This window comes from Calypte anna, chromosome 1 (assembly GCF_003957555.1).
Source record: "Calypte anna isolate BGI_N300 chromosome 1, bCalAnn1_v1.p, whole genome shotgun sequence".
NCBI classification, from domain to species: domain Eukaryota; kingdom Metazoa; phylum Chordata; class Aves; order Apodiformes; family Trochilidae; genus Calypte; species Calypte anna.
In genome coordinates this window covers 29,452,146-29,473,153 of record NC_044244.1, presented here as the reverse complement: position 1 = coordinate 29,473,153, position 21,008 = coordinate 29,452,146, and the positions used below count along the sequence as shown (strand labels likewise).

At 38.3% G+C, this 21,008-nt stretch overlaps 1 protein-coding gene across 1 annotated transcript in view; it reads left to right on the top strand.

Annotated features, from left to right (window-relative positions):
• ADAMTS20 (ADAM metallopeptidase with thrombospondin type 1 motif 20) overlaps window positions 1–20,144 on the top strand; it is an 81,155-nt gene extending 61,011 nt beyond the window's left edge. The window contains exons 29-39 of the mRNA XM_030454724.1: window positions 10,733–10,900; window positions 12,105–12,278; window positions 14,372–14,542; window positions 15,318–15,518; window positions 15,651–15,780; window positions 15,921–16,015; window positions 16,111–16,205; window positions 16,660–16,793; window positions 17,504–17,595; window positions 19,194–19,298; window positions 20,055–20,144. Of these exons, the coding sequence (XP_030310584.1) occupies window positions 10,733–10,900; window positions 12,105–12,278; window positions 14,372–14,542; window positions 15,318–15,518; window positions 15,651–15,780; window positions 15,921–16,015; window positions 16,111–16,205; window positions 16,660–16,793; window positions 17,504–17,595; window positions 19,194–19,298; window positions 20,055–20,144 (1,455 nt within the window). The remainder of the gene's footprint in view (window positions 1–10,732; window positions 10,901–12,104; window positions 12,279–14,371; window positions 14,543–15,317; window positions 15,519–15,650; window positions 15,781–15,920; window positions 16,016–16,110; window positions 16,206–16,659; window positions 16,794–17,503; window positions 17,596–19,193; window positions 19,299–20,054) is intronic.
• The last annotated feature ends 864 nt before the right edge of the window (window positions 20,145–21,008 follow it).

The window sequence follows — 21,008 nt, the reverse complement described above, 5'->3', positions numbered from 1 at the left end:
TATTTCATTTTCTTTAAAGTTAAACTACATAACCTTAGCTTTAAATCAAGTAAAACAAGTTATGTGTGATACTTTTTATAGAGCAAACAGACACACAGAACTCACAGATATTTATTTCTTTAATTCCTAAGCTACTGTTTTGCTCCTGCTAATATGATTAAAAATGGTAAATCAGAGACTTCAGTTGCCTGGGATCCAGTGTTTCTTCTGCTCATGTATAATTTTTGTAAGCTCAGCTAAATCTAATTGGCCTGCCATTGCACAACTGTATTACCTCTAATTTCTTTTGTAATATAATTTTTTGTAATCAGTTCAATTAAGAATTGAATGGATCCTATATCTTGAGATAAAAAGACATTTTAAATTGTGAAAAATATATAAACAATATTTTTTCTGTGCAGCCCCTTTGATTGTGCAAATGTAGCTTCCACACTAAAGATCCTTCATGTTAAAAAAATATGGTCCAACTTCTATTGTGAAGACCTGTTAATAAAATGTCACTCTCAAGGGGGAACATTAGTTTTCAGTGAGAATGCAGATTGTAATTTCCATTCATTTGTTCAGTTTTCTTGAACTTCCCAAGAGGCAGCAGGCTGTCACCTCTGTGATGTCCATTAAACTGGGTCCAGCTAGCGAAGGAAACATTGGATTTACTTAGGTTGCTGTTTGTTTTGGGTTTGTGGAGGTTTGTGAGCAAAAGTGCTGGATGGACACAGCTACATCTGTTCTGCATTTGGGAAATGTGTCCAGAAATCTACCAATTCATAAGAAACATAAAAAAGACTTACATTTCTTTAGAATGTAAGATCAATATATTAGAAACATAAAAAATCCTTACATTGGATTTCCCTGGGGTCTCCAATCTCCATTTCTGCTGCCCCTCCTTTCTTGATGCTTACACTTGATTCACTGTTTGTCTCCAGTGCTGCTGCCTTCTTGTAATTGCTTAAAAGTGTTCCTGGCATTAGAGGACTGTGGAATCAAGGAAGATGAGACTTGCTAAAGTCTGGCCAAGTCAGCAATTTGATGTCTGCAATGGTGTAATGACAAAAGTGCCTGTACTAAATACTTTCTAGGAGATATTGAAGGCAAAGAACAGGATTGCTGTTCAGTCTTAGCTTGACACAAATTTATAATTGTAGATAATGATTATCAGAAAAACCCAGTGGTGATCTGGCTTTGTTCCTGTTTGCCACTGATTTCAGAAGGAGAGGTAAGGCAGAATTGTTTGTTGTTTTGGTTTTGGTGTGGACTTTTTAAAATTTACCACTGTTCCACTATTTTTAGTTGTGATTTGCCTCAGCCATCTGCTTGTCCCATTGAACTGAAGTTTTGTAAAAGTTAGGTACACATACCAGATATGTTGTTTCAGAATCCTGGCTGAGCAATGTAACTTATCTGTTCCCTCCTAGCAATTAATAAGCTCTCATTGTTTTAATATGTATTGTCATTGATTACAGTGATAATGACATGTTGAATGAAGGCTGATAGTGAATTTCTTAGCAGAGGTACATTCAGACCCTTCCATGATGCCTAAAACCATCATGAGAACTACTTCCTAATGCCTAATGGCAGGTAGGGAGCTGAGCATGGTAACAGCCTGTTTTTCAAATCCTCTGTAGTTGGCACCAGAAAGGACACCAGGCTTTTTGATGGTGGTGTCCTTTCAAAGGAGGGCTTGGTCATCTGTTTTGCTTAGCTTGAGGTAATGAATAGTGCTTTGAGAGGCCAAATAAAAACACTTACTTATTCAACAAATCTGTCTAGAATGAATTGATGAAATTCTGTGTGTGACCATTACATGGAATTTCAAGAGTTCTGGTTTAGATTTTTCCAACAGCTGGAAAGGGTGTAGTTGTTCATCTGGAATCCAGACAGATTGCTGGTTTGCTGAGACGTCTCCCTCTCTAAGCTACTGCCAGCTGCACAGGACAAAAAAATTCAGACCATGTGGTGGGTAACTTTAAATATTGTCTAAAATTCCTTTGTAGCATCATCAGTAGATGTTTGGCTTCTTCAGACATGAAATCATCTTGTCTTCAAGATCTATCCTCATGGTTGTGACTTGAATGGAAAAAAAAAAATGTTACTGAGCTATAGGGATCCAGTCACCTTGTGTGGTAGGAATGTCATGTAAGTAGTGTTTGTATCAAAGGGTGGCATTGCAGTCCTATCCTAGTCCTTCCTGATGGGAAGATGGCTTATGTGCATAGGAGGGAAGTGCATTTATTATTAATTTATGGTAAAGATCAGTGTCATTTGGAGCATGATTGCAAATATTACTGCAGAAAATAGTTTTACTTTAGATCTTATCTTTCAGATGTCATCTGGAACTCTACAAAGTGAAAAGGCCACAAAGAATTTCAATAAAGAGTAATTACACTGGGTATAAGCTTTTTGTTGTGGCATGTTTTAACTCTAGTGCTTCAGGTGATACACAGAATTCAGTCTTACAAAAAAAGACCTCCTTGTAAACACCTGCAGCCAGCTGGAGTGTTCAGAGGACAGTGACATGAATGGTAAGGCTTGGACATAGTGACAAATGAGGAAAGGCTGGGGTCTTGATTTCAAGACAGAGTCTGTAGAAGAATGGACTGAATGAGGTATTCTTCCAACACATAAACAGTGGTTATAAAGAGGTGAGTGGTTTTGAGTCTGCTAAGGGTAGAATGAGAAGTAACCATCTGAACAGTCTGTCATTGTATCCAAATATACTTTTTCTAACAATAACTATGGTTATACAGTGGAAAAATGCATGCAAGGGAGGCTGTAGATCTGTCCTTGAAAACAAGACTGACAAATTGCTGTCAGTAATAGTCCAGGTATAGCTGATCCAAATTCTGAGCAGTGGGATGGATTGGATGAAGTCTTTGAGTCTACATTAGCCTGGCCTTTCCCCCTTCCATTGCCATAGCTACAAATGCACATTTAGCAATGTGGCAAAGCAGATTTACAGACTGCAGCTGCAAGGACCTAAATTTGCTGAACACCACAGGAATGTGATGTAACACTGAAATGAAGCTGCACTCAATGAAGTGACCTAAAAATATCTTCAGTACAACTTTTGTAGTTAACATAGGTCTAACTTACATGTAACAGTAGATCATGCCCATACCCTTGGAGTTCAGTCCACTCTTTCTCAGGAGTGATGGAATGCCTGCAAATGGAGTGTGTGTGAAGTGCTTTAGCTAATGGCACAAATGTTTGTAAATTGTTCTAGTGAAGAATTACTGACTTTGGATCTAAGAATGCAGTAGGACCTAATTACAGAGTATTTTGCTTCTTGACAACTGTCTACATCCTTTGTGAATACTTTTACCTGGAAAATGCTAATTCATGTATGGCAAGGTCCCCTGGGGAGTTGCAAATAATAATTGAGGCAGGCACAAAAAGAAGTTGGTTCTAATAGGGTCTGGGACAACTTTCCACCGGAACAGTTCTATAGGAATGGGCAGATGGTACAGGTGCTGTGATTTTACTTCCTGTGCTGGTCCTCATCCTTGCTATGCTGGTCCTCCCTGCAGCAGGGCAGTCACTTGCTCCCCAGCTTCCCAAGGAAAAAAAATCCTGTATTTCTCCCTACCCACCTTCCGTCCTGCCTGTGCATTAGCTGGCCATTATTTTTAAAGTTTGTATTTCAAGTCAGCAAGGCTTGCATGAGAGATTAGCTGGCTTTCCTGCCAAGCCTTGCTCACGTGTCAGGCTTTCTCCCCTTCTCACCTCCCTCTGTCCCTAATATAAGGTGTGCTGCAGGCAGGGCAAGGATGAGCTCTCCCTTGCTGTCCCCTCTCTGCCTCCCATCAGAGACTTCTTGCTGCCAGGTGCTCAGGGCTCCCTGGGGGACCATGCAGACTCCTGCTGATGTTGAAGGGCTTTTTGGAGACAATCATGGTGAGAAGGAGCAATGCAGTGACATCGGTGTGCCCAGCACCCTGTGCCATCTGCCCATCTGCATAGAGAGTTACACCAGCAGGGAGTCTGTGGTGGAGAAGCATCCAGAGGAGAGTTGGCAGTGGGGAATTGGCTTTGGTGGGCAGTTGGCAGCAGAAAGTTGTCCCTTTCCATTCTGATGTGGCAAATGAAAAGCTGAAGTCTCAACTAAGTAAATGCTTTACTTGTGTCTAACAAAGTAATGTTTTACTTGTGTCTTGTGCAGTAGTGGTCAAAGTCTACTTCTTGCATATTTTGAAAGGAGCCCAAGCAGCCTTTTGGCTCAATCAGAGATTATAAAAATGCAGTGTGTCAGACAACTCAAGCAGACACTGTGTTAACCTGGTGGGTTTGTAAGTATTCTGATTGATTATATGTTAGTCATTTTTTAAAACTGCTGTTTCTGTGTAGTCACAGAAGTGCCTGACAAAGATGGACAGGGAAGAAGAAAATGCCTTTTAGCATTTGTAATATGTTTTATCCTTTTTCAGTGCTTAACCCCAGTAAGCAGTTAAGCCCTACAGAGCCTCTCAGTCACTCCTCCTCCATGTGATGAGGGAGAAAATGGGAAGGATAAAACTGAGCAAACTCATGAGTTGAGATAAAGTGATTTTAATACGTTAAGCAAAAGCTGCACCATTGAGGAAATTAAAATCAGTAATTCATTCATTACCTTCTGCCAACAGGCAGGTAGTTCAGCCATCTCCCGGATTGCAGGGCTCCATCACACATAATGGCTGCTTGGGAAGACAGACACCATCACTCCAATCATCCCTTCCTCCCTCAGCCTTTACTGCTGCACACAAGGTCACATGGTGTGGAAATTGGGTCATTTGTGTCACCTTCCTGACTGGGTCCCCTCCAGACCTCTTGTTCACCCTCAGCCTCCTCACTGGTGGGGCAGCATGGGGTGCAGAGAAGGCCTTGGTGCTGTATAAGTAGTGTTCAAAAATAACTAAATAAAATATCCATGTATTATCAATACCATTTCAGTCGTAAATCCAAAACCTTGCACTGTTCTAGCTGCTATAAGGAAATTTAACTTTATCCCAGCCCCCAAGCTAAGGCAGTTGCAGTATTCATTTTAGTCACAGTCATTTATATTTTAAGCCCCTTTACAGCTAATACAAATACAAAGTGAAACTGCTATATGTTTTGCATTTACTGGTCTTTTTTTCATTATCTAGAATCCCTCTGAGCTACCAGCTCTAGCTACACAAAACATTCCCTTGAAAGGGAAAGGCTAAGAAAGCTTAGAACAAAATCCACCAAATAATCCAAGGCCTTGAGCTTTTCAATGAAACAATAACACCAGCAAAAGAATAAAAAAGTTTTTAGTGAAACTTGGCATGTCAGTAGCAGCAAGAGCCTTAATTTGGTAGGAACTGATGATGGTGTGTCTGTCTGAGAGCCTTTCTGTGCCACAGAAAGCACCAGGATTCCTGTCAGGCTGATCCTTGGAGAATTTTAGGGGAAAAAAATAAATAAAATATTTACCATGAAAAAAACCCAAACAGATGAATCCTGGTTACCAGTGCTATGCAATGACTTTGAACAATAGTAATCAAGTCCAGCTTTTTATTGTAATTTTATGTTTTTAAAGGAACCCAACATATGGGAAATATTAGTTTAGCCAATGTTGAGACAAGTGCTAGAGTTTCTGTGGAAAGTGGTTACAGGATGTTTCTTTTTTCAACTTGCATTTTTTTAAAGCCATTCACATTTGAGATTTAAAGTTCTTAGGGATTTTTTTTTTCCCTACACATTGTCTGCAAACAATGTATGCAAAATATACTCTCCATAAGCCTCCAATTGTGTGGGAAGTTGTACTGGTGAAGCCACTCTATAGACACGTGGAGCTGTAAGGACTACTTTGGTCTTGACCATGTTGAAATTTGGAAGTAGGTCAAGCAGCAAGAGGATTGAATGTAGTTGTACTTTCCCCAGTCAGGAGAGTTAAGCCTTGGGAGAACCACTGTCTGAGCATCTCCCAAAGCACTGATGGTGGAATGGAGCTCAGTGCAAGGCACCTCCCTGTAAGTTATATTTGGGTGCCTTTAGTCACCTGGGAATCCCACTTATGGAGCTTCTATGGAATCTTTATTTTTCATTCAAAGAACTGAGCAGGAGCTCTGCCCTTACAGAAAAGTTGAAAGAGGCATCCCTTTAAAATCCTTTACACTGATTAAAGCTTTTGATACAGCATTTTGAGAGACCTGGCTTCCTTTCTATGGTATTCATTCTCTGCTGGGGGACAGGCAGTCCCTACCTTCTTATCAGCAGTCCTTACCTTCTTGTCAGGAGGCTCCAGTGAGAAGCTGCATTGAACAGGAGCAATCTTCATTTCTCTTGCTAAAGGTGGGTCACTATCTATTAAGGAACAAAACTGAGCCATTTGATTCCAAGTCGTTCTGGGGTGAAACAGTCCCTTTAAGAGCTATTTTAATGTATTATCTGAGGAATGAAGCCATAATATGTCCATTTTCAGAATATTGTACCTACAGAGTAATATACATTCTTGAACTTTCTATTAATGATCCTGGATTATCTACATCGTGAATGAGTGCATTAGCTTTTTCATGTATAAAGGTTAACAAAAATAGGAACATTTCTCTTTCTTTGGTTGCAATAAATATCTCGCTGTGTTTGTGCCTCATTCCTCTGTCATGCTCTTAGTCTACTCTTAGTGTACCCCTTTTTAACTTGTTAGTAGAAACAGGATGCTAGTTTTCCTTATGGACATGTAAAGCATTGAGATAGTCTGTTAAAAGAATTTTCTGTGTTTGTAGAATTGGCCTGTTCAGCACCCAAGGATCTTTTTAAGGTCTTAAAGATCTTTTTTAAGGTCCCTAGGCTTGGGATGGCCTGGGTGCTTATGCACTTTATGTTTAAGACTTTGAGAATTACAGTCCTGGAAAGAGTTGTCTGAATTTTAGCAAACAGTTAAATTTTAACCATTTAAAAATTGGAAAGGGTTTGATCCTTAGAGATGTTCAGATTTCTGTTCCTTACAGCGACATTAGTGAGAGTCACTGCAGCAGATACAAGAATCTAACCCTGTGGAACCTGGCATGGTTCCAGTCAGGAGCTGCTCCACAAAGTTCCAGGAGATGCAGTATTCCAAACACCTCATTCTGTTGTTCTTGTAAAGCTGCTTGGAGGCACTTCTTAGCTGTGTGGTTTATTTGGTTTTAAGTATGGACAATCATATTTAAGCAGAGACTTAAGATGCTTAAGTGCAAGGATTGATAGGTTTTTTTAGCTTTAAAAGTTTAAAAGTTTTTGTTCCTTCAATGGAACAAAAAGCACACATTAACCTAAGGAATTAATCTTCAATGTTCTTTTGTGATACCAGTGAAAATAAAACCAAAACCAACCAATCAAAAAAAAAAACCCCAAATAAAAAACCCAACCAAACACAAAAAAAATCAACAAAAAGCCCAAAACCTTTAAAAGTTTATAGGTCAAAACCCATAACATTAGGACACTGATGAATTATCTCTTGCACTATGAAATTTATTTTTCAGTATCAGACCTATTCAGCAGGAGATTTGGTTACGTGGAAGCACAGAATCAAGTGTGTAGCTAGGTGAATATATGAAGGAAGAGGACAGCAAATATATGTACAGAAATACTGTCTCTGTGTTTTTGGAAAATGTTAACTTTGTAAGGATTTAATGCTTTTAAGATTTTTCAATATAATCCCAACCTGTTGAATATGTCTTTTTAAGTTGTCAAAGATACAATTAACATGGAGTGAAAAACTCCATGGGAAAAAAGCTATTAAGCTGTGAATATTTTCTTTGTATGAATTGACAGCATCCAATAACATATTGTTTGTCTCTTACAGCAAGAAAAATATCAAACAGATGGCTTATGCAAAGTTACATTACTGGAAAATTAATATTTTAATAATTTTAATGCAAAAATATTTTAAAATAATTGAAAAGAATTTCCAACAGTTTTTAAGTGTCTGTGTTTCTGCATTTAACATTAAAATAACAATAGGTTTCAGCTAGCTTGAGTCATCAAAGCTAGATGGTATTTGAGTCCAAGAAAATTTAAGTATTTGAAGCAACTATTTATAAATTAAGTATTTGTTTATATGTACTCTAATTACAAAATTCAGTAGAACTTCTTTATGAAAGAGAACTGCAAATAATCTCTCTATTCATTGCTCTGTGCCTACTAAAAATATCTTACTATTGTAATGGGCTAACTTCACACACAAATCTTCAATTTCTTTAGAGGAAAGAGTAATACAAATTGTAAAGATTAAATTAGTCGATTTAAATATAAAAGAGATGTTACTCAGTTGAATTTGGACCAGTGAAGAGAAAAAGAAAACAAAACCCATCAACAGAAAAACTACTCTCAATTCCAAGCCATGTAGAAATAAACATGTAATGTTGTATTCAGTGGGTAGAGATCTTACCAGAGGATCTTTCAAAGACTGTTACACAGGCTAAAAGTCTGCTTTGCATAATCTATTGCTATTAGCAACCATTAGCCCTGTACAATATGTCACATTTTTGCTGAATAAAAGATATCTGCACACATTGTATATATATATATTTATATATGTTATATATATATATTTAATATATAGCCCTAAAGATAATTTCTGTTCTAGGAAATATTTTCCTATCTTAAAGTAGTTTCTGAAGTAGTGAAACATAAACTGTAAAACTACATGAACACTATTTTTAAATTCTAAGTGTAAAGATTTTGCTGAGAGTGAAATGACAAGGTAGAAACATTCTTTTTACTGGAACTGTGAAGCTGACATAAGACAGCAGACATACAGCACACATATTTGTGACCAAATCAGTACTATTGTCCTTTTGCAAAAGCAATTATAGTTGCTTAAGAGAAACGTGCTATTCATAGTATTGTGTGATATATTCATTTCATTGCTTTATCCTGCAAAGATTTCTTTTTAAACACATTGGCAATTTCAGGCAAACCTTTAGGACTGCACATGTAAAAGTTTAAGTACACATAGGCATCCCTGATGTATTTGAGGACAAGTGAGTCAGTTGAGATTCTGTTTACTGAAGTCTACATACTGTTCTTGTGAAAATTCTTTCTTTCCCAGCAGGTTAACTTATTATAATTGCTTGTTCTGTATTTAAAAAACAAAACAAAACAAAACCTCAAACATTTCTCCAGATGTTGTTTTCAAGAATGTATTTGCTACATTTTGTACTGAAAGTTGGATCTTATGAACTTTATTTCCTGAAATAGAAGATAAATGTTTAAAAGTGCTTGATTACATTAGTGTGCAATACCAGTGATAAAGATGACACTGCAAGATAAAAGGGAGAGAAGTATCTTAGGGGCTTTAGAGGAAAGTCTTTATTTTAATCCTTTTCACATCCACTGCAAAATTAATTTTCATTTCAGTATTAATTCCTCTACCTGACTGTGCAGGAAGTGCTTTTCCATGTGTAAAATAAAGTACAGTGGGAGTCCTAGAACAAAAAACATGTTCTTTGTCCAGACTGGAAAGAGAGTAAAACTGTTTATATGAACTCTTGGATAGGATGGCATAAAATATGAAGATGAATGGCAATATTAAAATAATAATGGTTCTAAAGTGCTTATATTCAGACTGCTCATGATCCAAGACAAGTCAGCTGAGTAGCCTTCTAATTTGGAAAGGCTTCAGATGTCCTTTGTTTGACTGCAAGTTCCCTAGGACTGACAGCTCTTCTCTGCAGGTGAATAGGGGAGCTTTGATTTGAAATATGAAATTCAAACCTCACTGAAGTCTCACAGGAGTCCAGGAATATAGAATCATAGATTCATAGCATCGGCTGGGTTGGAAGGGACCTCTGAGATCATCAAGTCCAACCCTTGATCCACTACCGCTGCAGTTACCAGACCATGGCACTGAGTGCCACATCCAGTCTCTTTTTAAATATCTCCAGGGATGGAGAATCCACTACTTCCCGGGGCAGCCCATTCCAATGTCTGATCACCCTCTCGGTAAATAAATTCTTTCTAATATCCAACCTAAACTTCCCCTGGCACAACTTGAGACCGTGCCCTCTTGTCTTGCTGAGAGTTGCCTGGGAAAAGAGACCGACCCCCTGTTTCTCCAGAAGAGACCAATCTGTCAGACAGTCTCTGATCACACCTAATGCCTACGGCCAGGGTGAGGTTCACAAAAGGTATCTGCAGCCTTATTGGCTTTATGTGGGAGGGAGGGAGGTCCCAGAGCAACTTACTGGAGCAGTATCAGAGCAGCTTTCTGGAGGAAGCAGAACACTGGGGTGTCAGGGAAAGGCCATGGCTCCAGGGACTGCACCATAAACTATGGCTGCTTTATAGCTCTTCTCCTGCCTCTTTCTCACATACAGCAAGGTATTCACAGCTCAAAGAAGGGAGATGTCAGACCAAACTTGACTTCATAGCCTAACAGCTGGAGACATACACTTTCCTTTATCTCATGCTTAAAATAAGTATAATGCTTTCATGAAAATAACAATTATACATTCTGGAAATAAAAAGCAACTGGTGCATGCTCTTGTGAAATCACAATATCAAGCTATCACCTGCATGCTATGGGTGTCTGAGCTCAGGTATTTGTCAAGGACAACACTGAATAAGCAAGACATGAGAGATGTTTGGCATCTGATCAGTGACACCCAGTACAAGAGAGCTTACACAGGAATTTTGGATATGTGCAGTAGATGTTGTGTCGTAATCAGAAACTTAATCCTGTAATCTTAGAGTCTGCTTTGGATGAGGCCACAGTTTCTTCTGGTAAAGTAATGAAGTATACATCTCTTTTCAGTGTTCTGTTTCCTGTGGAAAAGGCTTGAAGTTCCGTGATGTGCATTGTTTTAATAGCTTCCAAGTTAAAATAGAAGAAGGAAACTGTAGACATTTGAAAAAACCACGATCATACAAAACATGTAGAGCTGGAAGATGTCCTGTTTGGAAGGCCAGCAGATGGAAAGAGGTTTGTAAAATCTGCCATATTTATAAATTCTATGAGACTAAAAGACATGATCATATGCATGATACACTGCTTCGGTGGAAATTAATGCCAGGAAGTTTTTAATGTACGTTGTCATGTTCCAAAGGCTGGAAACATGGGTGTTCTTGTTGGATCCCATAAGGACTAAGTAAAAATAACAGTACTGGGTGCAACTACATTATCTTATTGTACATAATCAGATCTGGTAGGCATTAAAACTGTAGTTGCTAACCTAATCCTATAAGGAAACAATGAGATAGAAAAAGAGGAAGGAAGGAAAGGAAGGGACGGAGGGCAAGAAAGTAAAAGCACCACTCAAAGGTAGAGTGGGGAGAGAAAAAGTACAGAAGTTACCACCCAAGGGTCCAGCAGTGTTCAGTTGGATTGTGGAGGACAAGAAGGGGGTGGTGGTCCAATCCTAGGAGAGACAATGGTTCAGAGTCTCTCATTTTTTTATAGTATCAATGTCTTACTGTGCCACAACTGCTACTCAATTATTGCTCATGAAGTTTTGCTGAGTGCATCCCTTAGAGTATGCAAAACTTAGTTTATGATCTCCTGAGACAGAGAATCAATTATCTTTGGCTTTGTAGCTGTCTTTTTCACAAGCTGTATTGTCTTTCTTTTTATCAAGGTCTTGAATAGTTTCTTCTCAAGGCTTTTAGAATGTTTGAGATGAGTACATCATTCATCCTGCTTGTTATAGAGAGAAGAGCAGTTAAGAGCATCACCACCTGCATGATTTAATTTCTTTCCCCCCCGCTCCCCTGGTGTAGGCCATGTACTGGGGGTGCGTGTAGTGCTTCCAGTTGCCATTTGTCATTTGAGGCAAAACCTGACTGGAACCTCTCACACATTGCAATGAAATCTGTTAAATTGTATGACAGAATGTTAGGGACCTCTGGAGTTGGTCAGTCCCATCCCCCTGCCAGGGCAGGTTCATTTAGAATAGGTGGTTGCACAAGATGGCATCATTAACTTTCAACATTAATTGTTCACATGCAATGAAACACAAGCATGGTAAAGGCTGAGAAGTGTATTTTAATTAATACTCTTAGTACTTGTAATAATGGCACCACCATTCCAAGGTGGTACTGGAGCAATATCTTGGCAGCTTTCTGGAGGAAACCACCTTCCAAGGACTGTCTCATTTCACACTGACATAACTAATTTTAATTAATTTTAGTGTTCAGTGTCCTGTGGAGTGGGGATTCAGCAGAGGGACATCTCCTGCCAGCTGAAGGGGTTTGGTCAAGTGAGTGAAGCAATGTGTGCCCGTGGTACCCGGCCTGTGAGCCAGAGGCATTGCTGGCTGCCTGCCTGCACCTGGTACCACTGGGTGGCAGATCAATGGGAGGAGGTAAGCAAACTCTGACTTGGATGAAGTAACTGAGTGATGTTTTATTTTGGGGGGGATTTGTTTGTTTTTGTTTGGTTTGTTTTTTTAGGTTTTGTTTGTTTGGTTTGGTTTGGTTTGTTTTTTTAGGTTTTGTTTGGTTAGTTTGGTGTGGTGGTTTTGGTTTTTTTTCACATTTGGATATATTTCTAATAGCTGCTGTGTTGCAGAATAACAAGTGGCCATGCTGGATGTTTTGAAAGTAAAGCTTTTTTTCAAGCTAAAGAGTGACATATACATGGATATACATAGTCTCTCATTAAACTACATTTAGGAAAAGCTAACAATGTATGTTTCTTCCAAGTGTTCTCTTCTCCTACGAAGAAGTTATTAATATCAAGAATTAGTGGAAATGGCTTAGAATGTCCTTTTAGCACAAATATACACTTTCAGACAATGAGGGTAAATTTTCCTGTCCCATCAAACATTTCTCTGTTCTGCCTTGATATTTGGAGCTCTCCTCTATAAGTGCTTCCAACTAGTTTGTAACTTCTCCAACATGGATGTTGCTGTCTGCTTGAAATCCCTGAGTTCAGTTCTCCCTCTCACCAGATTCATATCTAGCCCTGTACATCAAGTATTAATAGTAGTTCAAGTGTTTATCCATCTGTCTTCCACTCCTGGCTTATTACATCCTCCACTGAACTGGCAATATTTTACCCAGCTGTCTCAGCTCTGAGTGCTCATTTGTCATCTCCTCGGCTCACCAGTTTCAGCATAGCGGAAAAAAATCTGGATCAAGCATTTCTCCAGCTTGCAGTCAGGAGGCTGAGAGCAGCTGCTGGCATTCTCCTACCAAATGTGCATTTTCATGCTAAAGAGAAGAATGTCTACAAGACCAATGTACAGAGCAGAATGAAAAAGCTTGCTCTGCCTGTCCCCCTTAACCTCAGGAGTGGGTTATTCATCATGTGCCTAATATTCTGAGCTGCTCCATGACATTAATAGCCATTAAATTATATTTAATATAATGTACCATTAAAACACATAATACTGTACCTGAAGGGGACCCAGAGGAAGGCAGGAGATGGACTGTTTGCAAGGGCCTGTGGTGATAGGATGAGGGGCAATGGTTTTAAATTAGAGAAGAGTAGATTTAGATTGGATGTTAGGAAAAAATTCTTTATCATGAGGGTATTAGGATAATGGAACAGGTTGCCTAGGCAGGCAGGCAGTGCCTCATCCTGGAGATATCAAGGTGAGGCTTGACAAGGCTCTGAGCAACCAGATCTGGCTGAGGGTGTCCCTGCTTGCTGGAGGAGGTTTGGACTAGATGACCTCTAGAGCTCTCTTACAACCCAAATTATTCTATGATTCTGTGATTAAAAGATCAAGTGTTTCTGTAAGTTATTCCAGCAAATTATATCCACACTCCATCACCTGATACAAGTCCACAGCAAGGAGGTTCCCCTGAGGACAAAGCTAGAAGCTAGGGAGATGTTGTTGACATGTATCACTTAGCCTGTACCTCCACTTTACTGGATTGTGGTAGCAGTAAGTGTCTTATTCTGTCCTACCAGGACTGTGATGAATTTCCATGCCACCAAACTCCACAGGGGGAGGTCTGAGGACACTGAGGAAAAAGGCACAGACTCAACAGCTATGGCTGCCCAAAGCTGCTACTGACCTCATTAATAGACACCTTTGTTATTTTTATTTTTTAAATCACTGTAACATCACTTACACATTTCCAGCATTTCTTTTTGTTTTTTTTAAAGACCAACTTCTTTCTTTCATATTTTTCTTTAAACCCCTTTTTTGCTCGTCACCTTGTCTTGTTTTAATTTTCTTCTGTCTCACCCAACAACTAGGGTATCATTTCATGTCATTATATACTATATACATTATACACTATATACTAGTGGCTTTTTAGCTCATATCTAAACTTTGAAAAAATAAAGGATTTTGGTTCCGTGGCTAACTCAGTCTGAAACTAGTAACAGATGCCATAGATTTGTTGCTGCCTGTGTTTCTCTGGTGCGTGGCAATTGGCAAATACTTGTTGTGCACATGGCTAATTTAAGTACAGAAACTGTGAGTGTTTTTCTCACACTCAGTGCTCAGCATCAAATAGAAGAAAGAAAATACACCGGAAGGTCAAGTGTGTGGATGGAAACCAGCTCCAAGTGGATGAAAGCTTCTGTGATCCTGCCACGAAGCCTCCATCAACCAGAAACTGCAGGGCAGCTCCCTCTAAATATGTTGTGCTTACAGGAGACCTGTCCCAGGTAAACTAATTATATTGCTTACACACCTTTTGTATAAATTGACATTTAAGAATATTGTATTGCTGTAAATGCATTATGCTTGCAGGCAAAAAACCCCCACCATATATTTCCATCTGAATATGGGGGCCTAAAGTTTCTCTGCATTGAACTTTCCAGTCAGCCATGTTTCATTGTAGTGATTGTTATCAGTCTTCCTGTAGCTCCCTGAGATCCAAGGACACCATGGACATCCTGACACAGGATTCTTTTGCTGCTTCCCAGGGGAATTCTCCTGCAAGCTGATCTCACTGAAATTAACAAGCATCTTTTCCTTGATTTCAGTGAAGTGATGGATCAGTGTCTGTTTCCCTTGCACACCTACACTGACTAAAGGTGTGTGAATGTGTGTGTAGGGCAGCTGGGGGAGAACCAGTCTGGAACCTCTGTGAGCTCTGAGAAAAGGGCAGCATTCTGCCTCCCTGGATGTATAAAATGTGTCAGACCTTCTCTCCTGTACACTGATGAACCAGCCCAAGGTGCCAGATAGCAGAGCAGAGGCTTTTGCCAAAGCAAGGATCAGAGGTGGCTTATCTGTAATTGCAGCCATAGAATCATTAAGGTTGGAAAGGACCAATAAGATTATCAAGTCCAACCATCAACCCAACACTACCAACAAACCAACCAACCAAAGTGACTTCAAACCTATTTTAAATTACTTTAAACCACATTTTAGCAAATGTTGCAGAAAGTTTCAGTTTCGCAGGAGTAATGCCTGTTCTTGGGGATTTTATTTCAGTGCTCAGCCAGCTGTGGGTTTGGTTACCAGCAGAGGATCACGTACTGTGTTGGATCCCATTCTGTTCCAAATTATCACACCCGTGGCCTTCGGACTGTAGCATACCAGGAATGCCCAGTACAGCCATCCCCATACATTTATAAATGTAATATCAAAGGGTGCTCACAAGCAGCCACCTGGAGAGTGGGAAAGTGGACCAAGGTGAGGAGAGATGTGCAAGCCAATTTTAACAGCTGTCTCAAACACAAATGGATGCCAAGACCAATTTGCTGGCATAATACTGTTGATTATTTACTAATTCTAAACTAACTCTTGATGGCTCTCCACATCTAGTGCTCTGTGTCTTGTGGAGTGGGGATAAAGGAGAGAACTGTAGAGTGTATGACTGAAAATGGCTTATCCAGTGACTTGTGCCTTCCACATTTAAAACCAGATGCCAGAATGATCTGCCATGAGGAAAAATGTAAGTGAGGGCTGCAATTTTCAGCTGCACTTAATGTTTTCTCAGGTAGCTGTAAATTTATTTGGAGCACAATAATGTAAAAGTCTGAAACCTAAGCTCTGTTCCTGAAATATTAATATGATTTTATCATTTATTTTAAGGTGAAATTTTTACCACCTGCAAAGATATCCAAATTAAAAAAGGGATTAGAGAGGATGGTGAATACCTACTTAACATTAAGGGAAGGATGATAAAGGTACCTTTCATCTTTTTGAGTTTTAATCACATACTTTTATGAAATAGTACTCTTCTAATAAAGATTTTGCTAAAGGGTTGTATTTCCCCTTGCAGATTTATTGCTCAGGCATGCACTCAGAGAATCCCAAAGAATATTTAACACTGGTAAAAGGTGAAGCAGACAATTTCTCTGAAGTATATGGATTCAGGTACAAAAGTGGTTTATAACTTTATGAAAGGCATTTATTTTTTCCAAAATAAAAGAATAAATTAATATTTAGTTTTGTGAGTATAGATGAGTAGAATTTTCTTCCTTGATTTTTTTGCTTGGTTACCCAGGTATATGAACTCAAAAATGCAGAAATATTTTGGCTGAAATGCAGAAATATATGGCTGAAATTTTTGTTAATTGCACTAAGTGGAACTAGATCATATTTAAGGCCCCTCCCAACCCAACCCATTCTATTAAAAAAATTCTATCTAGACTTTAGTAGAGATGTTGTAGAAATCACTGTTTCAGCTGAGCCAATATTAACAGCTGAGCTTTTTGTTCAGTAGTTGTTGTTTAATGTTATGCAGCATAATGCAATGCAATGATTTTGTGTTGTGTTGCAATGTTATGTAAAAATGTCAAAGGAAAACTAAATCTTTGCTGCTGTCTAGGTTGCAGAATCCATACGAATGTCCTTTCAATGGAAGCAGAAGGCAAGACTGTGCCTGTCGAAATGATTACCTTGCAGCTGGCTTCACAGTTTTTAGCAAAATAAGATTTGATATAACGTCCATGCAAATTAAAAGTAAGCATTTTGGCAGTTTTAGCCACTCTAAGCATTAAATTGAAATTTGTGATTAGTCAACATTGTGAATGTGAAACTGTCATTTGACCTAATTATAGATCCAATTATGCCACTTTTGGACAAACAAAAATCCTCTTTAGGAGCTCAATGGGAATTTTAAAGAAAATAAAATAGAAACCACAGCTTCCCTTGTTAGCTTGTCTCAAGTGGCATGAATCTTGCAGAATTGTATTTTACATGCGAACTACCTTCAGCTTCTGAGTTTATATTCCCATTATGCCATTTCCTACTGGTGCCTGACATAGTTTTCTGGAGAAAATCTTGCTATGCTGAAGGTGGTCTTGGACCTTGATAGATATTCTAGATAGAGAGGGAATCTTGCAGCACTTTCAAGCCTCTGCCTGAAGGTGCCTGAAGGTGCCAAGGTGGCCCACAAGCAGTGGATGTAGTGCACATCCTCCCAATTCCTACCCCACTCCTAGCTCAGAAAGAAAACAGGGCCTATATGTTGTTTTGATGTTGCATTAACCAAAACAGACTATTAAAAACATATTTTGTTAAAAAACAATCCAAGATACACAAAACACCCCAACAAACAAAGCCCCACCCAAACCAACCCAAACCCCTTGCATGTTCCTGCCTTTCCATGCTGTCTTCACTTGACTTTCTATTGCAGCAGTTTCAGTCTTGAGTAATTTTTTGTTTTCTAGCCACAGATTTTCTTTTTGCTCAGACTCTACTTGGGAGAGCAGTTCCATTTGCTACAGCTGGAGATTGCTACAGTGCTGCCAGATGTCCTCAGGTATTTGATTTCTTATCCCCTCGATATGTGCATGTAAGAGGAAACAAAAAAAACCAAAACAAAAAAACCAAACCCACAAACAAAAACCTTGGAACTGGTTTAGAGCTTCACAGTTCTAATTTATTTCATATTCTGCCTAATCTACTAAATTAATGAGTAGTTTTACTCCTTGCTCTCCTGTTCCACCATTGTATTTTTTTCCCGTTTCTCCCTCAAATTGTTTCCTCTATTCTTTCTAGGATCCATATATGTATAACTATCTTTCTACCTATTTCATGTATTGCTTTCCTTCCCTGTGGATATAATGTATCCTTTGTTTCCCCTAATCCCTTCTAGGTCTTTGTTCTCTTCAAGTGCCTTTCCTTTTTTATAATCCTGCAGAATTTTTATCTTTTCCATTTCTCTCCTGACTCTTCATATCTTTGGAGACTACCAGAGGAAATCAATTCTCTTTAGCAATATAATACTCAGTTTGAAGGAATTTCAGTGGCTGGATAATAATAAGGGCTGAATGCTGTACATTAATACATGCACACATATATATACCCACACAAATATTTACATATATATAAAAAATATATATATATATCTCCTCATGACAATATTAAGTAATAAAATGCAGAAGGTACCATATATAATAGAAATGTAATCTTTGCTAAAGCTGATATCTCAAGAGTTAGGCTGTTTTAACTAGGTGTGAATACAGAAGTTGAGGCTGAGTTGTGCAAGTGTTTTCTGGTTGTAATGCTGCCTAAACTGACTGTTTGGGTCTTTGTGTAGGTAGTGCTGCTTTCCGACATACTGCACTTCTATGTGACTGCAATTTAACCATTTTATCTTCACCATTTTTTTTACAAAGGCAGTGGAGTTTGTTGTTAATGTATTTCTTATTCTTGTATGAACTGACTCTTTTTTACATCTAGTTTTCAAACTATGTATTTGTGTGGGCAAATATTTTAGAATCAATAAACTGTTTTGGATGTTTTTTATTGCAGAACATTCCATTTAGCCATAAATTTATTTTAACCTCCACTTGTGTTCATGCTAAACAATGTTATTTGGTGTATTGAAAAAGAAATGGAAGATTATGAGATAATGATGCTTGAACTGTGTGCTTGTAAAAAATGGGAATCAGGTAGCTAAGAAGTGATTAGTCTCTGATTTCCAGGTAGCAGTAGGTCCTGGTGATGTTAATTCCAAAACGTTCAGGCACTTGGAAAAAAAACAAACCCAAACCACAGCAGTCTTTCAAGAAACTCAGTCTCATTCTTGCATATTGCAAGTCTGTACGTTTTGCAAATTAAAATTAATGGAGTTAAGAGGCTAAAATAACTTGAACTGTCTGATATTATTTCTGCATTCACACTCTGCAGACAGATTCTGATTTACAGATGCAACTTAATGCAGAATAACTTGTTTGTGTGCATGTCATGAGTGTCCAAAAAAGGGTGTAATGCAGTGTAACCAATCCAGGTTATGTACACACCTTTCAGTCCTTAGTGTATATAGTAGTATATCCTAGGTGATCTTAGTGTCAAGTATTTTAGTGTTTTGAACCCTGTTTATCAACTCTGTATCTTACATTTCTTTTTTTTTAGGGACAATTCAGCATTAATTTGGCTGGCACAGGTCTGAGATTATCCAGTACAGTTAGATGGATTGCTCAGGGCAACTATGCAACTTCTGACATACACAAATCCCATGTAAGTCAATGCTGTTTTCCTTCACCTCCTTTTTACAGTTTGGAATTTTGTGCCTCCAGAGGTGCAAGTGATGACTCCCTAATGCAAGCTTGTTGTGAATCAAAAATAGCACTCAAGGTGTAGAGCTCAGATCTAAGTCTTCTCCCAGAGATAATGCAAAAACAAGGCCTGATAATTTACTCTTAAAGATCTTGTGACACATTTAATCACAGCACCCAGAATATTATCCAAATCGACACTGCCTGTCTAGCATTTTCTCTTATTGACTTTAAGAGCCAATTATCATGGTAATCAGGTTTATTAGAAGTTCTGAAGACACCTAATGATGCTTTAAAAAAACAACCAAGGAAACAAACAAACAAACCCAAAAAAGAAACCACAACACCTGAAAACTCCATTTTATCAAAGATACCCCACTGCAGAGGTTTCTTACCAATTGCTTGCCTCCAACTTGATTTGTATGGGAAACCAAATGACCCAACTGAAGAAGAAGTTAACATGCACAGTGTCAGAACAGTGAATGGTAAGCTGGGAAAGAAGGTATATAATAAATAAATAATATGCACATACATATATATATATATTATATAAGGATCTCCATGCCTGCTTTGCTAATCTGATGATGTCTCTTGGTTTAGTATTTATAGGTACAATCTGTCAAAAGGTTTGTGGTGTGCAAACCTCGAGGGCCTTTTTTATAGGACTGTGATTTCAATCATATTTCTTGACTGACTGTCCTCTTTGTCTAATTCCTAGGATGGTACTAAAATATATGGAAGATGTGGAGGATTTTGTGGAAAATGTGTTCCTAACACAATTATTGGCCTCCAACTTCAAATACAGTGAGAACTCTGATGTGGTAAGACCATCAGAACTGGGACATTCGCCATTTAGGTGCAAACTGTAGGTGCTGTGTGTATATATGTATTGATTATTTCATCTCTGCAATGCTCATTACTGTAATACTCACTACTAAGAATAATTCCTGTTGTCTTTGGTGTTTGTTCAGGGATATATAATATTTCTGGATTAGCAAATGCATAAATCACAATCATAAAACTTCAGTTTTTCATGGAGAGATATTAATTTAATGAACAGCATACACTAGAAAATAAATTGCACTGAGGTTATTACTATGGGTAATACCCTAAATTGTATGATACTTGTAATACTGTACCTGCAACTAATCAGTGCAATTCCTTTTGCAGTATTCAGTAAAATTTTTATTCTACTGATTTTCTTGATCAACTGTACTAAAATATAGAAAGAAAAAAGCTATTACTTTCTAGAGAAGACAGGTAATATTTCCATTTTGTGAAAACTTTTAGGGATTCTCTGTCAATCATTTCTGGAAGAAAAGTATATAGCCAACAAACTTGAGAGAGATTCTATGGATCTGGTGTTTCTGTCAGTCCAACCATTTCTTCCCCCTCATCCTTTTCATTATATTCTTCCTGGTGCTCAAATACTAGCAGTAATCCTCTGGAGTGTGGTTTAACCTTTGCAGTCTCTATAGCATATGTTAAACATTTTGGCTTAGTTCTGTTGTGGTTACAGGAAAAGAAAATAAGGAAACAAATTGCTTGGAAATCTGTCTTTAAATCCCTGACTCTCATCCAAGTATACTGTAAAAGCAGTTTGTTCTGTTTACTGTAGCATCTTGCATCTGATTGTATCAATATGCATTTACTTAAACATTTTCCATATAAA